Source organism: Falco naumanni, chromosome 4 (genome assembly GCF_017639655.2).
Source record: "Falco naumanni isolate bFalNau1 chromosome 4, bFalNau1.pat, whole genome shotgun sequence".
Taxonomy (NCBI): domain Eukaryota; kingdom Metazoa; phylum Chordata; class Aves; order Falconiformes; family Falconidae; genus Falco; species Falco naumanni.
Window position 1 is genome coordinate 13,069,498 of NC_054057.1, and position 23,433 is coordinate 13,092,930.

The window sequence follows — 23,433 nt, forward strand, 5'->3', positions numbered from 1 at the left end:
TTTGCTGTCACCCCAGAACTGTCCAAAGCAGCGCCGTTCATTTTGCTCTACACTCTGTATCATGTAAGAGGTCAAGTAACAGAGAAGTTACTTGGGGTTTTGGAAGAGGTTTTTACTGTATTTTAGGTAAAACTTGGCTACTTAGGGAGTAGTATTTGGATCAGCCATGAGGACAGCTGAATTCACGTGGACAAGCATTAGCATGAAGCTAATGACATTAAAAGGAAAAGGATAAATGGGAGAAAGTGTTTCCAGGTCTACTTTAACTGTGTTAGCCTGGCAGGTTAGTCAGCAGGTATCCCACATCCAACCTACGGCCTCAGCAGCAAAAGGAACCCAAACCCAACTAGTACGAGAAAAGGTTAAAAATACTGGGAACAAAAATCGTATTTGCTTCAAGTGTAATTTATTCTATAGAATATAAATATTGCCGAGACCCTGTTGAAAAAAAAATATGTTAATTCTGTTTGGAGGTGAAACTGCTTAATAGCCTTCACCAAGCTGAAGTTTGTTTTTAAGCCTGTAGAGGCAAATTCCGGCTGCAGTACCAGCAAACAAACTGGACTTGCCATTTAAGTAAGATGTGACAGGTTGGGGAACAGCATCCCACCATGGAGGATTCGGGTAAGATAGCAGATCCTGTCTATGAATTTCTTGCAGTATTTACCCCCAAGTTTTATTTGTATCCGTGTGCACGCACAGGGGCACACTTTTAATATGGTTTGGAAGCCAAAGCTGCCTCTGAAAGTTAGTTATTTTACAGGTGTTTTCACCCGCTCTATTTTTTTTTTAGTATCTCTCTTGAGACCAAAACCAGTAAGTTCTACCAGTCTTAAATACCAATGTTTATGTTGACTACTGTTTCCTCTACAAGACGCAAGCAAAGGATCGCAGATGATTCCCACCAGTAAGCTTATTAAATGAAGAGTACGCCAAAAAAAGAAACGGCAAAAAACAACAAAAAAAATTTGGGCCAGGACTTCACCCCCTTCAGTAAGGACAGTCCACCAGCCAAAGCGAATGAAAATACCTTAACTAAAGAAATCCCTGTAGGGGCCCGGGAGAGGTTTTGTGTAGGGCTGAGAGCCGGAGGGGCGATTAAGGCAAAAGGCCCAGCAGGGTACCAGTCTTTGTATCCAGTAACCACGATCTGTCATCAATAAATTGACCTTTTGCAAAAGTAGTATCGTGAAGTTTGGCAATAACGATACGGTCCTTTAACTCTCCTGAATTTGGGTGAGGCAAGAAACCCTGCACGAAGCAAGCGGTCCAGAGCCACCTGGACGTGCCCAGCTGTGCTGTCGTACAGCTGTACCCACAGGCACAGCGCGTGGCAGGGGAGCTAGTGCAGCAGCAGGCACTACGGCTGCACGGAGCAAAGCTGCCTCAGAGCAGTCCCAGCGAAGCAGCAAGACAGAGGAAGCCTGGAAGGGAAACCAAGGAGTAGGTAAAGAAGTGTGAATTCGTTATGTTCACGATAATAGCTCACGTGTAAAAACAGGCGGTAACCTGCATCTCCTGCTTTCTGGCGTGGTGCTCTGCTTGACATTGCTCTGCTGGTCCTTAAGCGCAGCACAGAGGCAGGCTTGGCTCAAAAGGGTCCCTAGCCAGGAAACACACCCGTGTTTCAAAGAGAAAAAACTTCCCTATTTCTTACCTCCCTTCAAATCACCCGCTACAAAACAAAACCCCGATGACTTCCTGAACACTGCGCTGCAGGTGATTTGTACATCCAGTAATTCAGGTATGCTTTCAGAAGATGTAATGAGTTAGAATTGTATAGAAGATTGGGGAAAAAGCGTCACATTTTGAGCCTATCCAAGATGTGACAGTTTATATAAACACAAATTCAAGAGTGGTGAGCTGATCTGCCATCCTGCTCCACAAAGCTTTTATACACAGAGCTGCACGGATCTGAAAATACGGCACAAATTAAGGATACTGCATTGGTTATGAATTCAATTTCCCTTGCCTACCTCGGTCTGTGATTCTGCTCCAATTTCACTTTCATTTTAGATTTACAGAACATTTCGAATGACTTTCATAAATCTGTGCCAGATGACATAGCCCACTGTCATTATCCCACTAAACTTTAACTGACTGCGTCTTGTCACATGATGTAGAACCTGAAGTAGACCTGCTAGGGTAACACGTGCACCGAAGTATTTACACTAGAGTTTGGTACACGCTTAAGGGAATTTTTGGTGCATTTAAGGAAATAACTTATGGGTCTTGGCATACTGACTGTACTTTTTACGCATAACTTTTCATTCACAGGGCAACTACAGTGTTTCTTCTAGAAGTCTCTATATGTACAGAATTTTACAGCACCTCATGCACTGTCCCAAACAGATAGAAATTACAGATAAATATAGAATTTTTAGATTGAAATAGCTGTATATTTAGAAAAATATACATTAGTAAACACAATAAACCTGGTAGAGAAGTGTACCAGTTCTAAAGTCTCACATGCAGGTACATTTCTGGATTAAGTCATGGTAGCTTAGTAATGTGACAACAGACATGAGCATTTTTTGTTTTACCATCCACATACATACATATACACAGACAACTATTTGATAATTTACTTTTCTAAACTACTTAAATATTTATCTTGTGATACATACCACATCTTAAACATTTAGCAGCATCTTCACCTCGCTCAGACACACCTATTGTTATCATTAACAGTCAATGTAAAAAGTTTTCCTGTTATTATCTGCAAAATGAATGTTTAGTATAGAATGAGATACGTGAAATCCTACTTATCTGAACTCCTTCAAAGTACTTCAAACAGCTGTCACATGAAGTATTTTCACTTGCTCACAACTAGCCTTTCTTAGTGTCTTTCTCCCCTAATCACACGATGTGCAGGTGTCTACCCAACACCTGATCTAGCATACCTGACAGACTGCTGCTGCTGTGTATATGACTGAAATGGCACCATCATGCTAAGAACCTCCAAGAATGCTCTTTAAAAAAAAAGCTGTCATTCTCATTCTAGTCCTCCTACCGGGTAGTGACAAACTACGCAGAAAATCTGATGAAAACCTGATTTTGCTAAAAACAAACCCCACCACCATAAAACCAACCCAGCCTCTCTTCTACCTCCTAACATGATATGCCTGCCAATCTGAATTCTCCGTTTGCAAGAATTAACGAATAAAGGCAAGGAGCATGGTGTTTGGGTTTAATCTGGGTTTAGTTGGTGGGTGGGGGGGTGTCCCCAGGTGCGTGAGGACGGACATCCAATTAAAACTTGCAGATACTTTGATCCGATCTCTGTGTACAACCTAAACAAGACATCTTCCCTTATTGCTTCAGAGTTGTACTTCTCCTTAGCATCTACATTAACAGCACCAGCCAGTGAGCCGCCAGGCCCTGCCGGGCTAACTGCTTGCTTTACAAACACCATGTGAACCTGCGGCGAAAGCTAAAGCTTTAGGCTTCAGCAAGTCCATGGCTACGTGGAGACAGCTGACTAGGGAGGCTCTCCTGACTAGGGAGTTTCTCCCTGGGATGGAAACGGAAGGAGCAAGAGGTTTTCCTGACTAGACCTTGGTGCCCATGTTTCATGTGTTTTATTTGGTTAAGTAAATTCATGGGGGAAAAAAAAAAACAAAATATGACAATAAGTGATATTTGCAATATAAAGTACTATGGTATGGAAACGAAGAATCCTCTCATTCCATTCATTAGGGAAGAGTGAGCTCAGCCCACTTTTGGCATCACAAATAGATTATTTTCTAACTCATAATGAAAAGGCATCGTATCTGTCCAGATAGCACATCTTATTTACAGCATAAGTAGGTCTCCTATTACACAGTATGCAGATACAGTTTAGTCACGTTTAGCATATAGTGCCAATAGCAAATCGTTAAATAGTCAAGCAATGGCTCTGCTGTCATTGCTGCTACATACAACACTCGATCCATTTCTCAAAGCAGTCTCTAAGCAACGGGATCACAGAACATGTCTCCTGGGAAAGGAAAACAAGTGTCTCATGCTGGTGCCACATTTAAAAGATCTGTCAAACTTAAACAAAACCAGAGAAAAAACATCCTGAAAAGTATAACAATAAAACAAAGTAGTGGTACAAATTTTCCTTCGAGAATTTCAGATCCCTTCTAAAAGCCTGAAATCTCAGTATTAACAGCCACAAAGACTGCCTGTGCTAGACACAGGTCAGACTAACATTTTCCACATACATGGGGATTTCAAGCCCCCACTGCTGCTTTTCCTCCACAACCACCAACCTGACAGGCTTTGTAAAAATCATCTGTAGTATACAGGCGTTTTGAGGTGGTTTTTGTTGTTTTTTTTTTTAAAGACTTACACTTTTCCTATACTGCATCGACTCCACTTTTCTTTTCCTTGTGCATATACATGTCTTTAAGAGCCCCAGGAAGCAATACTGTTTTACAGTGTCTAAGCCTCTTTTCCTTCAGAAATAGTTCTGAGGAAGCTGCCTTTTGATAGCGTTCCACGTCACACTTCGGTGTCGAAAAAGAATTCAGAAGGCAGGTGCCTGTCACTAGATGGACAAGAAATTAAACAAATAGATGACTCCAGTTTAGACACCTAACCTGGTAAGTGACGGTGAATGTTGTTACATACAACAGCTGACATTATATAAAATATGGTCACAAAAAAGCTAGTCTTAGGAACAAGCTATATTTTCATTTTGTTCTTATTAAGCAGAAATTTACATCACTAAGTTTTGATCGATGAACTTGAACTTATTACGAATTACATCAATGAGCCTCCTAAGGGGAGAACTGTCACTAAACAAAAGGGAAGTATGTTGTAAAACAAAAAAGGTATAAACAACATTGCTTTTTAGCCCTAAGCTTCTATTTCACAAGCTTTCTAATGAAAAATGCCATTAAAAACAATGTAGCAAAAAGCATAGAAATTCCACTACATCACACTCAAAAATACAGCAGTTGATCACACACAAATACTCAAAAAGATAATATAGAACCCAGCTAGATAGTGCAGGAAATTAAGCCACAAATCACTATACAAATATCAAACAATGTCCTAAGAAAAGAAAATGCCTTTTTTTGTTGGCTTTTTTTCTTGGTGTTTGTTTTGTTTTTGGTTTTGGTTTTTCTTTTTTTGTTAAAAGCAATGTGTTTTCACAACTATGAGTAAATAGTCCTAAACATTATGCATCACTCTACGGTGCTCCACATTATCAGGTTCTCTCTCAGGCTACTTCACTATTACTCAAATTGCACTGAATTACCTTGTGTACAAGCTTTCTAACGTCAGCACTTCAACCACAACAGGCTAACAGGTTGGCTCCCAAGAAAAGCCTAATAAGCAGCTTGCAAGGTATTGCTTGATGTTATTTTAAGAGACACGTATAAGGGAACCTACACAACAGTTGTCTAAATCAAGAGACATCGAGAATTTGTGAAACATCAAGGATGCACCAACATGAAGCTGAAAGAAGCTAAGAGCAATGGAGCTGTGTGTTTGTTGCTGCTTTTAGTATTTAAAATTCTGCTCCCATGAAATTATTACTTTTTTAAGGAAGAAAAAAATAATCCCAAAGAAATTAGTATTCTTTCCTAATAAGAGCTATAGACTTTTGACCAGTTAAACACTTACATTAACAAGTTTTACAAAAATTGTTTCAAGTATCCTCTTTTTAAATCACAGTGAAAATGTAAGACCAAGATGTAAATGTTGAAGTGAATGACCGAAAGTTTCTTAGACAAAAAAGGCAAAGGTACTAAATCAAAACATATAAAAATGCTTAAACGCATTTCCTTCATGTGATATGAATAGAAAGGTTATCTGTAAAAAGTTAGAAAAATTAAAATAAATTACATATTTAAGTACACTTTCCCTTCAACATTTTTATAAAAATTCAGAATAGTGTACTTTTGAATATACACAGAGTAAAAATGCACAGGTGCCGTAGGTTATCGTCAGTATCTACACAACATCACGTTAGCGTATCTGCTGCAGTTGATTTTATTTGTTAAGCTCCTCTTGAGAAATATCAATATACCCAGCTAATTGGGACCCACTGTGGCTCCAGCCTCAGTCTCTCGATAGCAGTCTGTAGCTTCTCGAAGGCTTTGTCTAGGTTATCGTTTACAATGGTCAGATCAAAATAGTGGTTGTATGCTCGCTGGATCCGTGCACTTTCATCCACTGTTTTTTTCAAATCCGTGTCCTGGTGAAGAGATTTTAACCATTACTAAGAATAGATTTGGCGAATCCTTACAGTACAGAAGTATCCCTTCATTACATACTCAAACTGACTAAAGCTATATACTGAATACATTTTAAAAATTATTATTTTTTTTTGTTTATAGTAAATCCGCACAGAACTTAAGCTAAAATGCATTGAAAGGGCTGAAAAAGTTACAAGCTGTGCCAATAATGTTAAATATGGTGACCAAACGTCTGCAAATCTTACAGTTCTTAAGAAAATGAACTTGGGCTGGTATGCACAACCGGCAATTAATCATTTTGTATGGGCAACTGACAATCCGATCCGAATAAAATTAATGCTTTAGGAATGACTGAATATATCAGTTGTGCCAATATATTTGTGCCCTTTATTATTTCCAGAGAAAGCACCAAAAAATTAAAGAATTTAATATGAAATAAAAGATGTATGTCTAATAGAATTAAACTCTAGAATACCTTACTGCTTGTAGAGGCTACATTTCAGCCTCGACCACCTGACATAATTTCCTCATTTGTAAACTACTGCTGCATTTAGTTCTGATATGAGCTGCAAAATACGCAGGAAATTTATTTTCCTACATTATGAAGCCTTCTTGAAGTGCTACCACCGAGTGGTTTTTTTGTTTCATTAGCCTTACATCCTCAGAAAATTCCTCTCCACTTTTGCACAAAAGCAGTTTTTTTGTAAGCACTTACGAGATTTGTCCCCTTGACAATATTTAATATTTTCAAGTCTTGATATAGTTGTAAATACAGAAGCCAAAATGAGAAAGTAAATTTGTGAATCACCTTTTATTCACCGTAAATGAAGAAGACAAGCAAATGTATTGCCACAAAACCCAGAATTTTTGCAATGGAACGGCTTAGGATGCTAGAAAAAATGTAGACAGACCCACTAGCACGCAAAAGATAACACTTCTTTAAAAAGACATCTGGTTTTCATTTGCTTAGGAAGTAGAAGAATATGAAATGGGAAATCATACTCTATACACACGTGTACAGATTCTAAATCATATCTGTAAAGATACATAAATGTGTATTTTAAATGTAACTATCCTCTTTATTATTCAGAAGGACAAGTAAAACAAAGGCAAGGATGTCCCTTAGGGAATCAAATATTAGGAAGTACAGGAAATTATTTTTATACTTGTCTGGACAGTTTTAACCTTGCCTTCTTTTATACACATCACAAAATTCAGGGGTCATTTGGGGCAGGGAGGAGGAAAGACAGAGCACCCACAGGGATACTAGAATCTGTAATAACCAGAATCCATTACTAGAACTGGACAGTCTCTCACATGGCAGGGGCCGGGAGTGGGGGGCGGTCAATACTAAAAATCCTGTATTAATTTATGTGAAATTAACCTACTGTCCATTTTTTTGCTTTGAACGCCCTGTCAGCGTTATGCAAGGCATCGCTGCTACCTCAGCTGCTGCACTATTGCTGGGAGTTGTCAGCTTTATCAGATGGGGAAATTCTACTGCTGAACGCAGAGGGCAGTTTTCTTAACTGCTCCAACTGTCTTATTTTGCTTTGGTCCTGCAGCTGGAAAAGTTAGTGCCCATACAGAGCATGTACAATTTGCTGTGCTGGAGGAAGCGCGTCTCGTTTCCCTCTGCTACGCTGTGTCTCAGAAAAAGAGAAGATCTAATGAACAGAATGTGCCACTTCGCTTTACATGACAAATCCAAGGAAGCCAGGGGGAAGAGAAGCTATTCCACACTTCTTACTCTGGCAGCTCCCAGTCATTCTCAGTGCAGCATGTGCTGCTGCAACAGCGGAAACAAAGCCCAGCTGCATTCTGTTGTTGGTTTTTTGGATTTTTTTTTAATGCAGGCTGCAATTTACTGAGGATTACAGGTTCCATTTTTAACGCACATCTATATTATAAGACGAAACGTGAACAAAATTTTTTGGGGGGAGAGTAAAGACATTTACATAGAAGAACAGCTCCCACCATCAAATATTTACTATTAGTTGCAAGGAATCAAAGGTGACGTTTCCCAAAGAACACATTTCAAACAATTGTAAGATGTCTAAGAAGCCATCTGCCATATACATAGTATATCATTAACGTCTACTAAATAAACAACAAAAGTCTTGCCTAACTTTTCTTAGAGACATTTCAGAACAAATTCTGTCTAAAATTAAGTGTAAAAAAAAATTTTAAAAAATCTAAGACCATCCTGTTCAAAGCAAGGTAAATACGAAATAATCTGCTTACGGTGAGAAGTTTGGTTGTAATTCCAGCATCTACCACAGCTTTGTGCATAGCACGCAAAGTCTCCAATTCTGGAGCAGCAATGAACACTACATAGGGCATGAATTCTGAAGTCCTCAGTATTTTCAGGGCCTAGAAGCAAAGAAAAAGAAAAGGAAAAACCCCTAAGTTTGAGAATGACTCACCACATGCCCCCATTATTTCAGGGGCACTGCAAAACTAGTCTTACAATGGGCAGAAAGATGTAAGCCAAGATTCTTCTATTTTAGAAACTCATACGCTGCCTTTTGAAACACACAACGTAATTCCTTCCTTGGCTAAAAAGACTCTACTACCCTGCAAGATTCCTCTTTCACGCAGAATCTAAGTTGGGTTTTTTCCATCTTTCTAACTCATTCCAGCTAAGTGCCACAAATGCCAGAATCCAGTTGATACTGTAATCTTTAAAGCAGGTAAGAAGCCTTCAAATTTAAAGGCACCTCTCCAATATTACAATCCTACACTTATAGTGTAACATTACAAACGATATACCTGTGGATTTACATCCAAGATGCAGGTCCTTCCTGTCTGAACAACTTCAAGGATGGAATCAATTTTGGTGCCATAAAGATTTCCTTCATATTCTCCATGCTCTAAATATCTGCCAGCTTTAATGTCCATCTCCATTTCAGCTCGTGACACAAATCTGTACGCTTGCCCATCCTTCTCATCATCCCTTGGCTTTCGTGAAGTAACTAAACAAGAAATTGAAAATATAAATTGAGTGTTCTCTTCATATATTTGGAATACAAATATAAGACTGGACTGCCTATTAAGTTCAGGAGAGTATAATAAACATTAACATACAATTATGATTGTTCCATATGCAGATTAATTATTCTAGTGCAAGTTTCAAAACCAAGCATAGCCACTCTTGTTCCTTTTACTTCTATTCTTTTCTATATGTTCCTTACGCACCCATTTGCTTGTTCCCTTTGTATTACTCCTTCGCACCATGTACAATACTCATTCATGTCATCTTTTAAAATATTTATTAAGTGAATAATTAAGTCACCTGGGAATCAAATGGAAGTTTAACTCTCAAATGCCAGATGTACTTCTGAAAATAACACATCAAAATCTGCCCCACCCCACCCTCCACACCTTAGCACATACTTTGCTCACTGTATTTGCCCTGTTACTCACGTTCGAATCCCCTGAGCTAGCTATGCAGTTAAGTTAAATACCAGAAGAAGCCCAGCCACTGTAGCAGAACTTCAGCAGAGGACAGCTAATGCTGCTTTCCAGGTCAGCTTACCCTTTTTAAAACAAGGTAAATTCACTGCAGAGAGATTAAAGCCAATATTTAAGTAAAATATTAGCAGCTATCTTGGGTATTGGCTACACTGCGCAGTACAGACATTATTTAAGCAAGTAGATGTAAATAAAATAATAATAAAAAAATTCAGATTATTACTGATTTTGCTGTCCTATCACCATATTACCTGCCCACTACTTGCATTTCATTAGATTTGAACTCCAGAATATATTGAAGTAACAGTAAATGGTTCCCTTTGGTAATAGTTGTATTATCGCTTGTTGCCATACCCCTACTTGGCGCAACCTGGCGATACAAGCGGAAAGCACTCCCTGTCTTCCAATAACTCCTATCAACTTCGTTATTCTAGAAAACTCAAGTCCCACAAGAAACAATCTTCTGAAGCTGTTAGCAATAAACATATTACTAGAATATCTAGATTTAGCCAAGATTCTACAGAAAGATTAGAACTATAATGGTTAATACAATTTAAAAAATAAAAATAAAAAAAAAAACAGCCTGAAATACATTTTGGAGAATGAGCTTTAACAGTTTACAGTAACTTAACAGTTCAGCTATCCACACTGAAGAAAAAACCCAGCACCATTTGCTTTATTAGAACTCAACACCAAGGACATGCTTCTCCCCACAGCAAAGTGGATCCATTTCAGCCATTTTCAATAAAAAATCCACAACAACCAAAAACCAACCAACCAAAGAAAACCCCCACCAAAACCCAACCAAATCCAAAACCCCCACAAACAAAAAAACTCCCAAATATATTCATCTGTGAAAAACCAGAAGAAATGTCTTCTAATCAAGGAAACTGAGGCCAACTAGGATTACTGACTATCCTACTTAAAATCTAAATACAAAGTAACGAAGTAGAGCAGAGACTGTGTCCTGCATGTGCATGAGTAGATTGTGAAATTGCTAGATTGGAAAAGTTAGGTTTTATGCCTTTGAGGGGTGTTCAAGAGCTCCAAGTAAAAGCATTTTAACACTGTGTTGCATTACTTATATATATCTAATAATCTGTATAACATTTTAGAGAAACCAGTCATTTTGAGGGGTTTTCTAAAAGGGAATTAAGAATTTTAGAAGTACTAAAGAGTTTCTTACTATTTTGCAACTATAAAATAATGAGATTCCCAGGGGAAGATTTCTTTTTAAAAGTAACACTGAGAAGTCAGCCTTACTATCGGTCACCCATACCAATTCTTAGTGCCCTGGCCAGTTTTGGCGTTAAGAGATTCAGCAAATGAGACTGGTTCTCTCATGTCGCACAATTTATCTTTCAGACCTAGACCTGTCCCCCCTCCTCCATTATCAGATCTGCTCCTTGCCCACTGAAAACAAAGGAAACAGACTGTTGTTGAAATTCTGCAAAGCAGGTGGCAAGAGGAGAATAGTAATGTAGCTAGGGTGGAATTCTCGGGTCAGCAGCCAAAGAGGAGGCAGATAAAAAAAAAAAAAAAAGATCTTGTGAATGAGCAAAGTATCTGGAAGGAAGTCAAGAAAGCAATACTTCAGCAAGGGAGGAAGTTTTTGTCTGAAGCTGATAGCGAGAAAAAAAAGATCATGGGCTTGAAGCTAGATGTGTTAAAACCTCAGACTATCATACAGATCTCTGAGATCACAAACATTCCAGTTTTATTGGAAGTTTGTTGCTCTTCCCTACATTCCTAAATACTGCAGTAACAATTTATAATGCCTAGGGTACTTCTACAGACGGGAAACTAAACGGCAGACCCAAGAAACTCTACTGGCTGTTTACAGAAGACTAATAGCAACTTCCAGAATCCCCTCAGTAGCTGATGGTGACTGACACTGAAGAAAACTAGCAGACTGCAACACTGCACATACAAAAATTGTTTTTCTGCAGCGTCGGTAACATTTAACCGCTGGTTACCAATATTTTCACTGTCATTACACATTACTTCAGTTGTCCGATGAAAAACCTTTTGTTTTCCCACTCTGTATCATTTTTATACTCTGAGAAAATTATTCCCACCCTGAATCACTGAGAGAAACATCAGGTATTTTCCAGATAATCAGAGACTCAAAGTATATTACAATAGGAATGCTGATAACTTACACGGCACCGTAGTTCCAAACCTAGTAGGATTCAGTACTATAAACCTGTTCTTTAAACTTCTTCGCCCCACTCCTTGGGCCCCAATTAAGACGAGTGTTTTCCTCTGAAAAGGAGGCATTTTGGCTACTTCCTCATAGATCTGGATTTCATGACGATCAAATTCTACATTGAGAAGCATACAAAAAACCATTAATACACAGTCAGTACTGTAAGAAAAAAAAAGTAGTCTTGCTATACATCAACAGGCTGGGTGTGAATACAAATAGTACTCGGAGGGCATCAAGTCTGATAAAAGCTTTCTTGCTTTAAATCGGTATGGGAATAAAATAGTCACCCATCATGGACAGCATAAGGTCAGATTATTACCTTTACTTTCAAGGAGAAAATTTGAGATTGATCAGAATGGGGAAAATTGCGATTAACAATCAGTGACCTTTCACAGAATCACAAAATGGTCGGGGTTGGAAGGGACCTCTGGAGGTCACCTAGTCCTACCCCAGTGCTCAAGCAGGGCCACCTGGAGATGGTTGCTTGGGACCACATCCAGACAGCTGTTGATTATCTTCAAGGAGGCAGACACCACACCCCCTCTAGGCAAACTGAGCCAGTGCTCAGCTCAGTCACGCTCACAGTAGTGTTTCCTGATGTTCAGAGGGAACCTCCTGTGTTGTTGCTTGTTGCCTCTGGGCCCATCACTGGGCTCCTTTGAAAAGAGCCTGGCTCCATCCTCTTTGCACTCTCCCTTCAGGTATTTATACACATTGGAGCTTCCCCCTCAGCCTTCTGTTCTCCAGGCTGAACAGTCCCAGCTCTCTCAGCTTTTCCTCATAGAAGAGATGCTCCAGTCCCTTCATCATCTTCGTATGTCCATGTCTCTTGCAGGAGCCCAGTACAGTTCTGGTGTGGCCTCACCAGTGCTGAGTAGAGGGGAAGGATCACAATCCCTCAACCTGCTGGCAACAAAGCTTTCACTTTTTTCTCTTTTAACACACCGTTCTTCTCTGACTTCCTCCTACCAAAAGGTGTACTCTGCATCACCATATCTTCACAGGTCACTATTGCTTTTAAACTATAAAACCCATCTGATCTATCAAATTTATAATCAAATATTTTACTGTGAATCTTGGATACACTAGCCTCTGCAAGTTTAGAAGCCTAAAGAACTTTGACTGCTATGTAATATTAAGAGATACCTGCATTTCTTGTAGTGAGGTACATCATCTTTTTCTTTTTTTTGCTGCTTATTGTTCCACAGAAAGGCCCTAGAAATAAAATGAGACAAATTAATAATTTTTGTTAAATGTGTTTTTCCAAAGCTTTTTTATATGAACATATGCAAGTTTAAATTCATTAAATTTACAAGGACTGTTTTAGAATTCTATATATTCTAGGGCAGGAGGTCATACCTATTTTTGTACACATCAAATGGTATACCAAGACCTGAACACAGAGGAAAAAATTAATTTTCCTAGAAATCTTTCTAAAGAGCACAAAAAAAATCCATCAAACATGTTTAATTTATTAACTTTCAGCGTATACCATAAAAACATAATTTAACAAACCAGCTAATTCTTATGCCTTTCCCACCTCATTTAGGTTTTCATCAGTAGGTGGCAAAAATGATTCACATATCTATGAAGACTAAGCATAGACTTTAACCTTTGTCCTTCAGTCAAAGCCAAAAATATAATAATTAGCATTTCTCAATGTTCTATGTATTCTCACACAGCAGTTTTCTAGTATCTATGGAGGCAGGAAAAGCAAAACAAATGGAGTCAGAGCAAAATCTATTCCTGAAATTTATTAAATCTCACCCGAGTTGTCCCAGTCCCTCCTAACAAAGGCCTTTCTCTTCTCTTCCAGGAACTGGCTAGGAATAAGCCCTGCACTTCCTCCTTCTTTGACATGACTAGCCTGGGGAAAAAAAAAGAAAATAAAATCATGGGTAACTTGTGAGAAGCATTTTTCTCATCCACAGGGTGTTGACTGATTTTCACACTGCCAAAATTTCTCAATGGTGAGTATCGATATATTTACTACTGAGACTTGGAAATTCAAACTCAGATGTGGATATTAAAATTCTGTCTTACAGTAACCGTGTCTTGCTTTATTTGATATACTTTAATTGAGTATTAAAATTCAGGAAACTTAAATAAAATAGATACAAGTTACATTACTGGTTCCCATTAAGTTAGGAAACTCTTACAGCCATAAACCTTTGGCATCAAAACCCTAAATGGAATCCTATGGCTCCAGACGCTGAACTCTCAAGTGACAAAACTCAAGATTTTCTAGTACACAGTACACTTATTCTGTATTCTTGAGCTGCTCATAACAGGTTCCAGTGCAGCTTATTAACTGTCACTTCACAAACAATGAATTTTAGAACATGCCTAATCATGCCTCCAAGCTTTTTACTCTAACTATAGATTTAAAATCTTAGTAACTTATGTATTCCTAGTAACTAAAGTTTGGCTAAGATTCTCTACGAAATAATTTCACAGCAAGCTTAACACAGACAAAGACACAGTTATAAGACGTTATACTTTGCTTCTCCACAACTGGCTGGCTTGCCTCCTGCTAAGAAGAACTATTTGCTTTTCAACTTGTATGCTTCTACCTATGACTAACTGACTTTTTACAGTTAGCAGGTTTTTAGTAAGCCTAGCATTTCTAGAAAGCACAAGGAAAAACTAACTTCTCTTTCCCAGTGGCATGATCTGCACAGTGTTACTTGCAACACCCTATACTAGTGTAACACACTTCATTTTTCCGTCTGATCGAGTGTTTAGGATTTAAGTTTTATTTCTGCTGGACTCCCACAAGTTACACCTGGAGAATGTACAAAGCAATACAGAAGACAGCGTGTAAGCTAAATGTCAGACAACTCCAGAGTTCTGGAGTATCTAACTTCTGAAACTAATTAACTTGGCAGTAATAAATTTTCTGCCTTCCCTCACACTTTTTATTCTTTTTCTTTCTGTTACTACTGTCACTGACAAGCAACAGAATTCAGCAACAGTTGTTGATGTATATTCAAATATTTTTGTTGCTTTTAAAGAATCTCTCTATATATATATTATTGCTTTCAAGTAGTGTTTGGCTCACTATTGCTTGTTATGTAGCAAAGGATGTGCAATTTAGGGGTAGAAAGGGAAATCAATAATGCTAAACTCTTTGCCTGGATTGCCACTGCCACTTGCAATTCGGAGTACCTTGGTTAAGAAAATTGTCTTAAACGTTCACTCGTCCCACTTTCAAAAGCACTGATGATATTTAATTGCATGTATAGTGTCTTGGAAAAAAAATAAAAAACGGCATAAGCGCTGCATTACATTTCCACTGAAGGACTGAATGTAGAAACACAACCTTAAAGCAGGATAAGCTGTTAATATTTGAAATAGTGCCAAACACTTTGATGATGGACACACAAATTACAGCTCACAGACACTGACCGCCACTGTAGAAATAAAAGATACAGTGCCTCCAAATAGCTACTCTCACCCCTCTTCAAATCCACGGGGTTCATTTCCCTCTCTCAACTCTGAGCACTCATGAAGGGGTCCGCTTCTTCACAGTCGCTGTCAGGGAAGGCTTAACCACAATTAATACCGTCCACCTAAAACTTTCTGCTAGAAACTGCCCTCTTAAACTGCTTTTGGAATGTCTAGCCTTATGATACAAGATCAAAGACAAATAAATAGCAGTGATAACAAAATGAGTGTTACACACACAATTTATACCATTCAATTTTCTCTAGTATTTGTGATTAATATCACAATATTAGCTTGAAATTGGATTGCAGCATAAATATTTTTTCTTGTATCTATTGTTAAATGGGAGTAGATCATAATTTTAAAGACTTTATTATTAAAGCAACTAGCGAAGATTTAAAAATTAAGATAAAAAGCTAAAAGCTTTTTACCAACCTGCCACCAATTTGGATCTTCCCGGTTTACAATCTGAAGAATTTCTCCTTTAGAAAATTTCAAACCTGCTTCTTTGCATGGGATGAGGTTGTCATTATATGGATTATAATCGAAATGACACTTCACAAAAACCTGAAATGTGCAAAAATTTTCAAAGCTTAAACATTGTAAAATACATTATTACTAATTTATCTGTCAAACTGAACTGATGTCTATAGCTACACAGCATAAAAAGTTTGACGTGATCAAAGTTGCATTTGGCAAGTGAAGTACACTCTACGGAAAAACTGGTATATACCAGCTGAGAGAGCAGAATAATCAGCAGTGCCAACCTTGGCCGAAGGAGCTTCATGATAAAAATAAAAGCCCCCAACCCTGTTCTATTTGGACAATGTATTACAAAACACTCATTTTTGCATTTCAGTATATACAACTCAATTAGTATTCTGACTTTAGATTACTTAAACTCTCAGAATATAAGCAGTTAATCAAGGCTTGAGGAATCTTAAGAATCGATTTTGCTATGAACTCAAAAGACTCAAATCTGATGCAGGGCAAGAAACAGTAAAGTTGCATCAACAGGCTGGAAACATCTTTTGACATTTTTCTGCCAGGTTAGGGAGCGAAGGAAACGGTGCACTTTCCTCAAATACAGCACATTCCCCCAGCATCTACGCAACGTAAGCGTAGTCTGTTATATCATGGGCATTAAGACCTGCTACCTGAAGGACTGGCTTACAAGATGCTTCAAAGGCACTGATTTAGAGCAACAAGTAACTTCTGCAGTGGAGAAACTGCCAGTCTACAGCAATGACGAAAGGATAAGGAATAGCCACCCTCCAAGCTCTTATTTAAGTCAGCAAGCTCAAGCGCATCTGTTGAATTCAATGGTTCTAAATTCTGTGAAACGGCGTACCTGGGCACTGATCATGTTACAAACACATGCGGTTCACTGCGGTTCAGTGTGATTGTGGCTAGGTCACCAAAGGTCACTCCATGTCAAAGAACCATACTTTATATGTAGTATACAAATGCTTATCAATCTGAGATACTAATTAGAACTTTTTAGGCAGGCCTGTTAGCCATGGTATTAATCTACTGAATAAACACATTTCCAAAATGTAATTAAGGGTGAATACAGGTATCTATATTTTAGCCTTTCTGCTAATCTTAAGTACACAAAATAATCAAAATATAATGAACGCAAAACCTTAAAATAATCTTCTATAATAAAGTACCAAGTAGAAGTTCTTTTGACAGAATTGTTAGAAATGCGCTACTGACCTGTTGAGGAATAACAGTGTCTCTGTAGCTGGGGAGAATCTTCAGAGTGACACTGCCACTAATATTTTTCAGCAGTTCCTGCAGTTCTTTTGGATTGTTTCCAACCTCATGGCCATTCACCTCTTTGATAATGTCACCTACATGCAGAAGACCTTGTCGATCTATCATTCCACCATGAAGAATGCGTGCTATTACCAGATCATTGTTCTCAACTCTAAACGTAACACCCTGAAAGAGGAACGTGACACCTAGTTTGCCATTGTCTGAATTTCAATTTCATTTTACCATTATCTCAAGCAAAAACATACAGCTATGGAATATTCTATCTACCCCAATGAAAACAGACAGTAATAGTTCCTACAGTGTAAGAGCTCCTAATACACAGATAAGCATCAGGTGACACAGAAGTGCTTTCAGACAAGGTTTTCATATAACTGAGCTATGACTCTACTGTCCTTGATCGCATGCAATCCTGTCATTTTCTATCAGAACCAAAGAGATGCTGTGTTAGTCAGTTAGGTTTGCAAGTCATTTAGCCTAGTGGCTGCCTATTCACTATCTCATCATTTTTGACAGAGAACAGGATGGAGAACACACATACATCTTCTTATTTCAACCTTTCAGTACTGATCTTAGCACACACTAAATTACACAACTTAATAATGGAAATAACTCAAATATAATGCAAGAAATCAGGCACATGCAAACGTTTTCACACACAACTTAAAGTAAAAGACACGCTCATCTTCTATTACTTACCAGTGGCTCTCCTGCTCTTTTGTGAATTCCAAGGATACGAATAGCATCTACTGGAACAATCTGATTGTTCACTGAAGAATTATTGACTTCTGGGCTAGAAGGAGGGGAATCGTAACATTTTGAAGCCACAATATCATGTGCTTCCAAGAGTGACTGCAAAGGAACAGAAAAAGCCTTTTTAAAAATAATGAAATAAACATTTGCAAAGTATTTACTGCTGAATAACCACTGAATCTGCCCTTTTGGGACCAGATTATAAAACTCTTACTTCACATGGAATGGAGCAAAAACTGCCACACAAGAACTGGGACGGTCTGATAAGCCTACTGTCTTGGCAAATATGCTCTCTTTTGTAAATACAAATGCTTTTTCTAAAGGAAGTACAAGAGAAACGTAATGAATTTGGGAAGAATACATGATCTTGCAGGGAAGAAGATGAAAAAAGGAGTACCTAAAATAGTCTTTCACCTAATGAGACAGGATCTGAGCAAATGTGAACAACCCACTGGAAAAAACATGAAGATAACTCATTATTAGATACTTGTGTTTAATGTAATAAAATTTTCCCCCACAGTAATTTGGATAATTACAGGTATGCAAGGATTTCTAGCAATCTGCAAAATGAGTGCTTTCTGCTTGCACAAAGCCAAAGCAGAATTCTAGCACCAAATGAATCCAAGTTGACAGAATTCGTTTTCTGTACAAGAGCTCAGACCTCATAGTTAATGGTGTTTTCACCAGCCCACATACATGAATACAGTGAAAAGGAGGAGATCCAAATAAATACAATCATTTCTGGAAGACAATGCAATTTAGACTTGATTTTCTCATAAAAGATACTGTAAGATTTAAAGACTTACAAGACAATACATACAGGTAAAACCAGATCAACTTGTGAAATTAAACAGCGGAGACCTTCTGTCTTCAAGAGGAAAAGGGACACTCTATAGCGACCGTATACAGTAGTTGAAGACAGAGCATACTATAGCACAGATAGTCTCACTGACAGATACAGAAAGGGGAGAAGTAGTAAGCAGAGGAGATGACTACCAAGCCTCCAACAACATAGCTTTGTTTCCAGCAGTGACCTGATGAGATACAGTCTTAAGTCAGATCACTGACTGGTGTCGAGGAAGTCACTCTAAGAAGCCACCACAGGGACTACCACTGATGGCGACATGCCCATGCCAGAGGAAGACCGCAAACGACTAGGAAGCAGAGCAGGTGAGCAGGCAACATTTAAGCCAACTTAATAATTTCGCTATGCAGCCTGTTCCATCCTTCTGTAAGCCACCTCTACCCTAGAAGCTGTACAACGCTGTTAGTTCAGAACTAATCTCAACATGTGAGCCCTCAAAGGGTCACAAACCAGAACAGTCGTTTTTATCTGCCCATTACACAATAACCCTGCTGATATTTCATCTTGAGATTAGGAAGAGGTACTAATTCACTGATTCTGCCCCTGCCATTAAGAGAGTAAAAAAAGCTGTTTATTTTGGCTATGATACTGTGGACATAAACCAAATCAAATAAAATAGAAAAGCCAATAATTTATTTAAACCAAGCAATTTATAACTCTTCATTATCCAAGACGCATCTAATTCAAAACCCAGGAGAACAGATCTCTCTTTGCCAATGTTTGCAAGCAACATTTCTGGATCTTTCCACAATCCTGAAATGAAACCAACTAGCATCAACTACACATTTTAACACATTAGCGCTTACAAAACCAGGTAGATACATCAGTATGGTACTTCCAGTTTTCCTTTCTGGTCACATGCTAGAACAAATTGTTTCCAAACTTTCTGGCCACAAACCACTAGATTTCTCATGCAGCTTTACCCATAACGAGCTTCTACAGCTTTAACAGTCATAAAACTTATGGATTACATACAATCTGATCCACAGTCAAAAAAGACGACTACACTAACAGGCCGTGTCATCCTTTTCAAATTAACATGCTCTGTAAGATTCTTCAGTTCTTAAATCTGACACCATTCCACATTCTGATCCTACTTAGTCACTCCTTTCATGGATAAGCATGAATTCTTTCAACTAGTACTTAACCATCTCTGAGCCACAAAATCTTTTTCCTGCTATTTACATGATGGCTGAGTCACAGAAGGACTATCAGAGATGGTACATCGCTGCCCACAATTATAACATGGTTTCTTTAAGAAAAGTAGTTTACTGGCTTTGTCAAAGCAAGCCATAGTTAACTTAACTACCTTCCCACCCCTAACTCTCAGTTCTGAAACTCAGGAATCTCTACCAGTTTTATGAGACTGTTTCCAGCCAGCCAGGTCACAGCATACGGACCTATAGAACACTTAAACAAAGCCACCTGGCAACAGGGGCCACGTGTCTGTATCCACTGCGGGACTATTCTCCAAGATTTTATATTGCTCAGTTACTTTCTTATTTCAGTAATACTGGTGAGTGATCTGAGAAAAACAGTTGCACAAACTTCACTTGTTTCTTACAGTATCGGAAAAAGTGATACTCTGTGCTCCTGCACCTCCAGAGCTCCCCTGGAATCCAACTTTTCCCATACTGGTGCTGGAACACTTGCAAAACCCACTGCAAAAGTCTGCAAAGCAACATGAACTGAATCATCAACAACCATCAAACAGTTCAAAGTTTCCTCCATACCAGCATACGTATGGATATATATCCATACGGACATATGATCATATACAGGATCAGCTGACTATCCAAGACTGGGTAACTGTGGAGAGGTTCTCATGGAAAAAATGGCAATGCTGCCAGAATAAGGCAGGTAGAAGAACTCCCTGCATATGACAAGAGATCTCGCACAACGAACATACAGTCCTGTGGCAGACTGTCATGAAGTAATCCATAAACTTAGAAAATATTGACTTCTTTACAGTAGTTTTCTGTGGCTGTACTTATTTGACAGGCTAAAAAAAGGAAGTTATTCAAAACTCAGTAAACAAACAAAACCACATTAAACATCCAAGGCTCTCTACAGTGCTGAAGCCAAGTTCTAGTTCAAAATCTGTTTTTCCTAAAAGAATTCTCAGCACAATCTATACCTATGAAACATTGCCTGCTCTATATGATAACTATTTCCCTGACTGTGATCCAATAGAACAATTACATTACAAATTGGAGGCTGGGGTTGGGGGTTAATATACAAGAGAACAACTCTGTGGTCTTGAATTCAGGCCTCAAAAGTACTTAAAATATTTCCATTCCTCTTTTATGCACTAAATATGTGCTAGTCTTCTCTGGTAACACTATTTAGATATTAGAACTTAATAAATGGACTACAGGCCCATAACATACATGTCAAAAGCAGGTATTTTTGAAGGCTGTTCTGGAAAAGTGAGGAAATCATTTAGGATCTTAAGAGATATCAGGGGGACTGGTAAGGAAGCATGAATATGTGGGAAAAATAACCCTATAAATTAAGATATGTCTAGGAAGCAACTTAAAATCACTTTTCTAAATGAAACATTTTAAAGGTATGATTAACCCTTGTAAAGCTAACTATTAGAAGAAAATAGTGGCTACTTTTCAGATTAAGCATTTTCTTGCCAGCAGAATCTACTGTTTAGGATGGATGGCTTGCATAATTCTTGGAAAGGTGAAAGTAACTGACCAAGTTCTTCCATAAGCAGCAGAAGTGAATCTTCTGTGTATTTAACTGCTCCAACAATGCAATACTTGCAGCTCCTCTCTCCTCCCTCAAGGCAACCTCTCCTACCATTCCTCTCTTCTGCTCTGCAGCTATTGTCTGGTATGGAAAGACTTGCCATATAGCCTTTTCTATGCATGGCACGTGCCAGCTGGCTCTTCAGTATATATTGGCCTGACGGCCGGTCATCGATACTGTGAAATTCGTGAGAACTTAGTGTCTTTTACGCTTTGACCCTCGAAGAGTTCAGTTAAAACTAAAAGGGGTAAAAAGTGGAAGCGAAGAAAAAGAAAGGAATGAAAGAAAAAATAAGAAAAGGAGAAAAGGGAGAGAACAGTCAAACATAATAGCATAAACATACATGCACCTGTACTCCCTAAGTCAGTCCCCCCTCAATGTTCTTCTATAAACACATGTAAAAGAAATAAGTTCTGTAATTTGGTATTTTCAGCACTAAACGATACACTCAAATAGGCTATTGCACTGGCGACTTGTATACCATATTTGATACCTGTATGCTGAGGTAGGTTACGACTATTAGGTGATGCTGTGATAAAGTGGCACTACTTATTTGTAAAATATAGAACCAGCCTCAAACAGTTACACAATACTGTCCACGAAACTTTAAGAGTCAAGTCAAGGTGGCTTGTTTACACATTTACTGAACTAGAGAACGGATGCAAATTACATTTCCAGTAATTATAAATTACACTGTATTTTTCCTTTCTTCCTTACAGGTCCCTTCTTACAGAATTTGGAATATGTCTCCTTGCACAAACAAGACAGAAAGGATAGCACTTACTTCTTACATTCTTAGTTTTCTGTTTCCTTTTCATTGAGAGACATATAGCCTCCTCAAGCTTTAGAAGGAATACTGTATCCATATTTTGGTCTGCAAATTGTCCTAGAAGCTCTTCTACAGTGGTCACAACTATGATATTAGTTAAATAAAAACACTTAATCAAATTACAGATACTTTGGCCTCAGTTGTCTTTGTTGCCTTCCTCCAGATGGGGAATGGAAGCACAGAATTAAGGGCCAAAAAGTACACCCTAATTTTAGGCTTCAAAACTTAATCAGATCAGATCTGCTTTTAAAAAGTAAGTAGCCAGCTGCTTTTTGCCCGTGTGCAGCAGTCAACACTGCTTATTGTTTCTGCAAATGAGACAGAAGGCCTCTCAACAGACACTCAGAAAATATATAAAAAAACAACAAACCCAAGCTTTTTTTTTTTTTTTTTTTTTCAATTTGTTTCTAATGAACTCTTATTCTGACAGAGTGAGGGACAGGTTAGTTCGCCAAGGCAGCAGTTAACTATCTTAACCATCAAACAGTCATTTCTCTTCCTTTCATACCTAATTCTTTCTGTACCATCCAGGTTATGCAGCAAAAGCAGCAGGGAACCCTAGAAATAGCTTGTTTCTCTTTCTTACCCATGACTTGCCCAACAGTACAGCGAAAAAAACGGCATGCAATCTTGCACGCAGTAATCGTGACATGAGTTTTTAAACTGTGTTCCAAGGAAGAGTCAACAAACTGTGAACCAGTAAGTCCGATGTTGATATTAAACAAATGAAAAGTTTCCATAAAAAACAGAATGATTGGACAAAATAGATCATGGGAAAGCATCAACATGCATTAAAACGGGAAGTCACGCTTCTCAAATCTAGTTAAGTTCCTTGAAAGAGTCACCAAGCATGGTAACAAGGCAGTTACAGTTGATGATATAGATGAATTCCCAAAAGGCCTTAGATAGACTTCTTTATCAAAGTCTTTTAAAGAAACAAAGCTACTACAGGGCAAGCAGTAAGGCTCTCAAGTGGATGGTTAAAAGACAGAAAAACTGGGCCCAGGAATATAGTATATTTAGTTTTCAAAATTCATGTCACCAGGGGATTTCTCAGAGGCATCTGGGCTCTGAGTTCTGCACCTGCCAATACGCTGACATGTCAGATAAGTGGTCTAGGAAA

The 23,433-nt window shown here is 38.4% G+C and overlaps 1 protein-coding gene across 3 annotated transcripts in view; it reads right to left on the reverse strand.

The window, feature by feature from the left end:
* The window catches only part of PALS2 (protein associated with LIN7 2, MAGUK family member), a 61,182-nt gene continuing 37,749 nt past the window's right edge, over positions 1-23,433 (reverse strand). For all 3 annotated transcript variants that reach the window (XM_040589324.1, XM_040589323.1, XM_040589322.1), the window contains 9 exons: positions 17,803-17,955; positions 17,044-17,271; positions 15,760-15,891; positions 13,645-13,744; positions 13,024-13,092; positions 11,831-11,992; positions 8,967-9,169; positions 8,439-8,567; positions 1-6,193 (listed from right to left, as the gene is read on the reverse strand). In XM_040589324.1, coding sequence (XP_040445258.1) covers positions 6,017-6,193; positions 8,439-8,567; positions 8,967-9,169; positions 11,831-11,992; positions 13,024-13,092; positions 13,645-13,744; positions 15,760-15,891; positions 17,044-17,271; positions 17,803-17,955 — 1,353 coding nt within the window. In that variant the 3' untranslated portion in view covers positions 1-6,016. The remainder of the gene's footprint in view (positions 6,194-8,438; positions 8,568-8,966; positions 9,170-11,830; positions 11,993-13,023; positions 13,093-13,644; positions 13,745-15,759; positions 15,892-17,043; positions 17,272-17,802; positions 17,956-23,433) is intronic.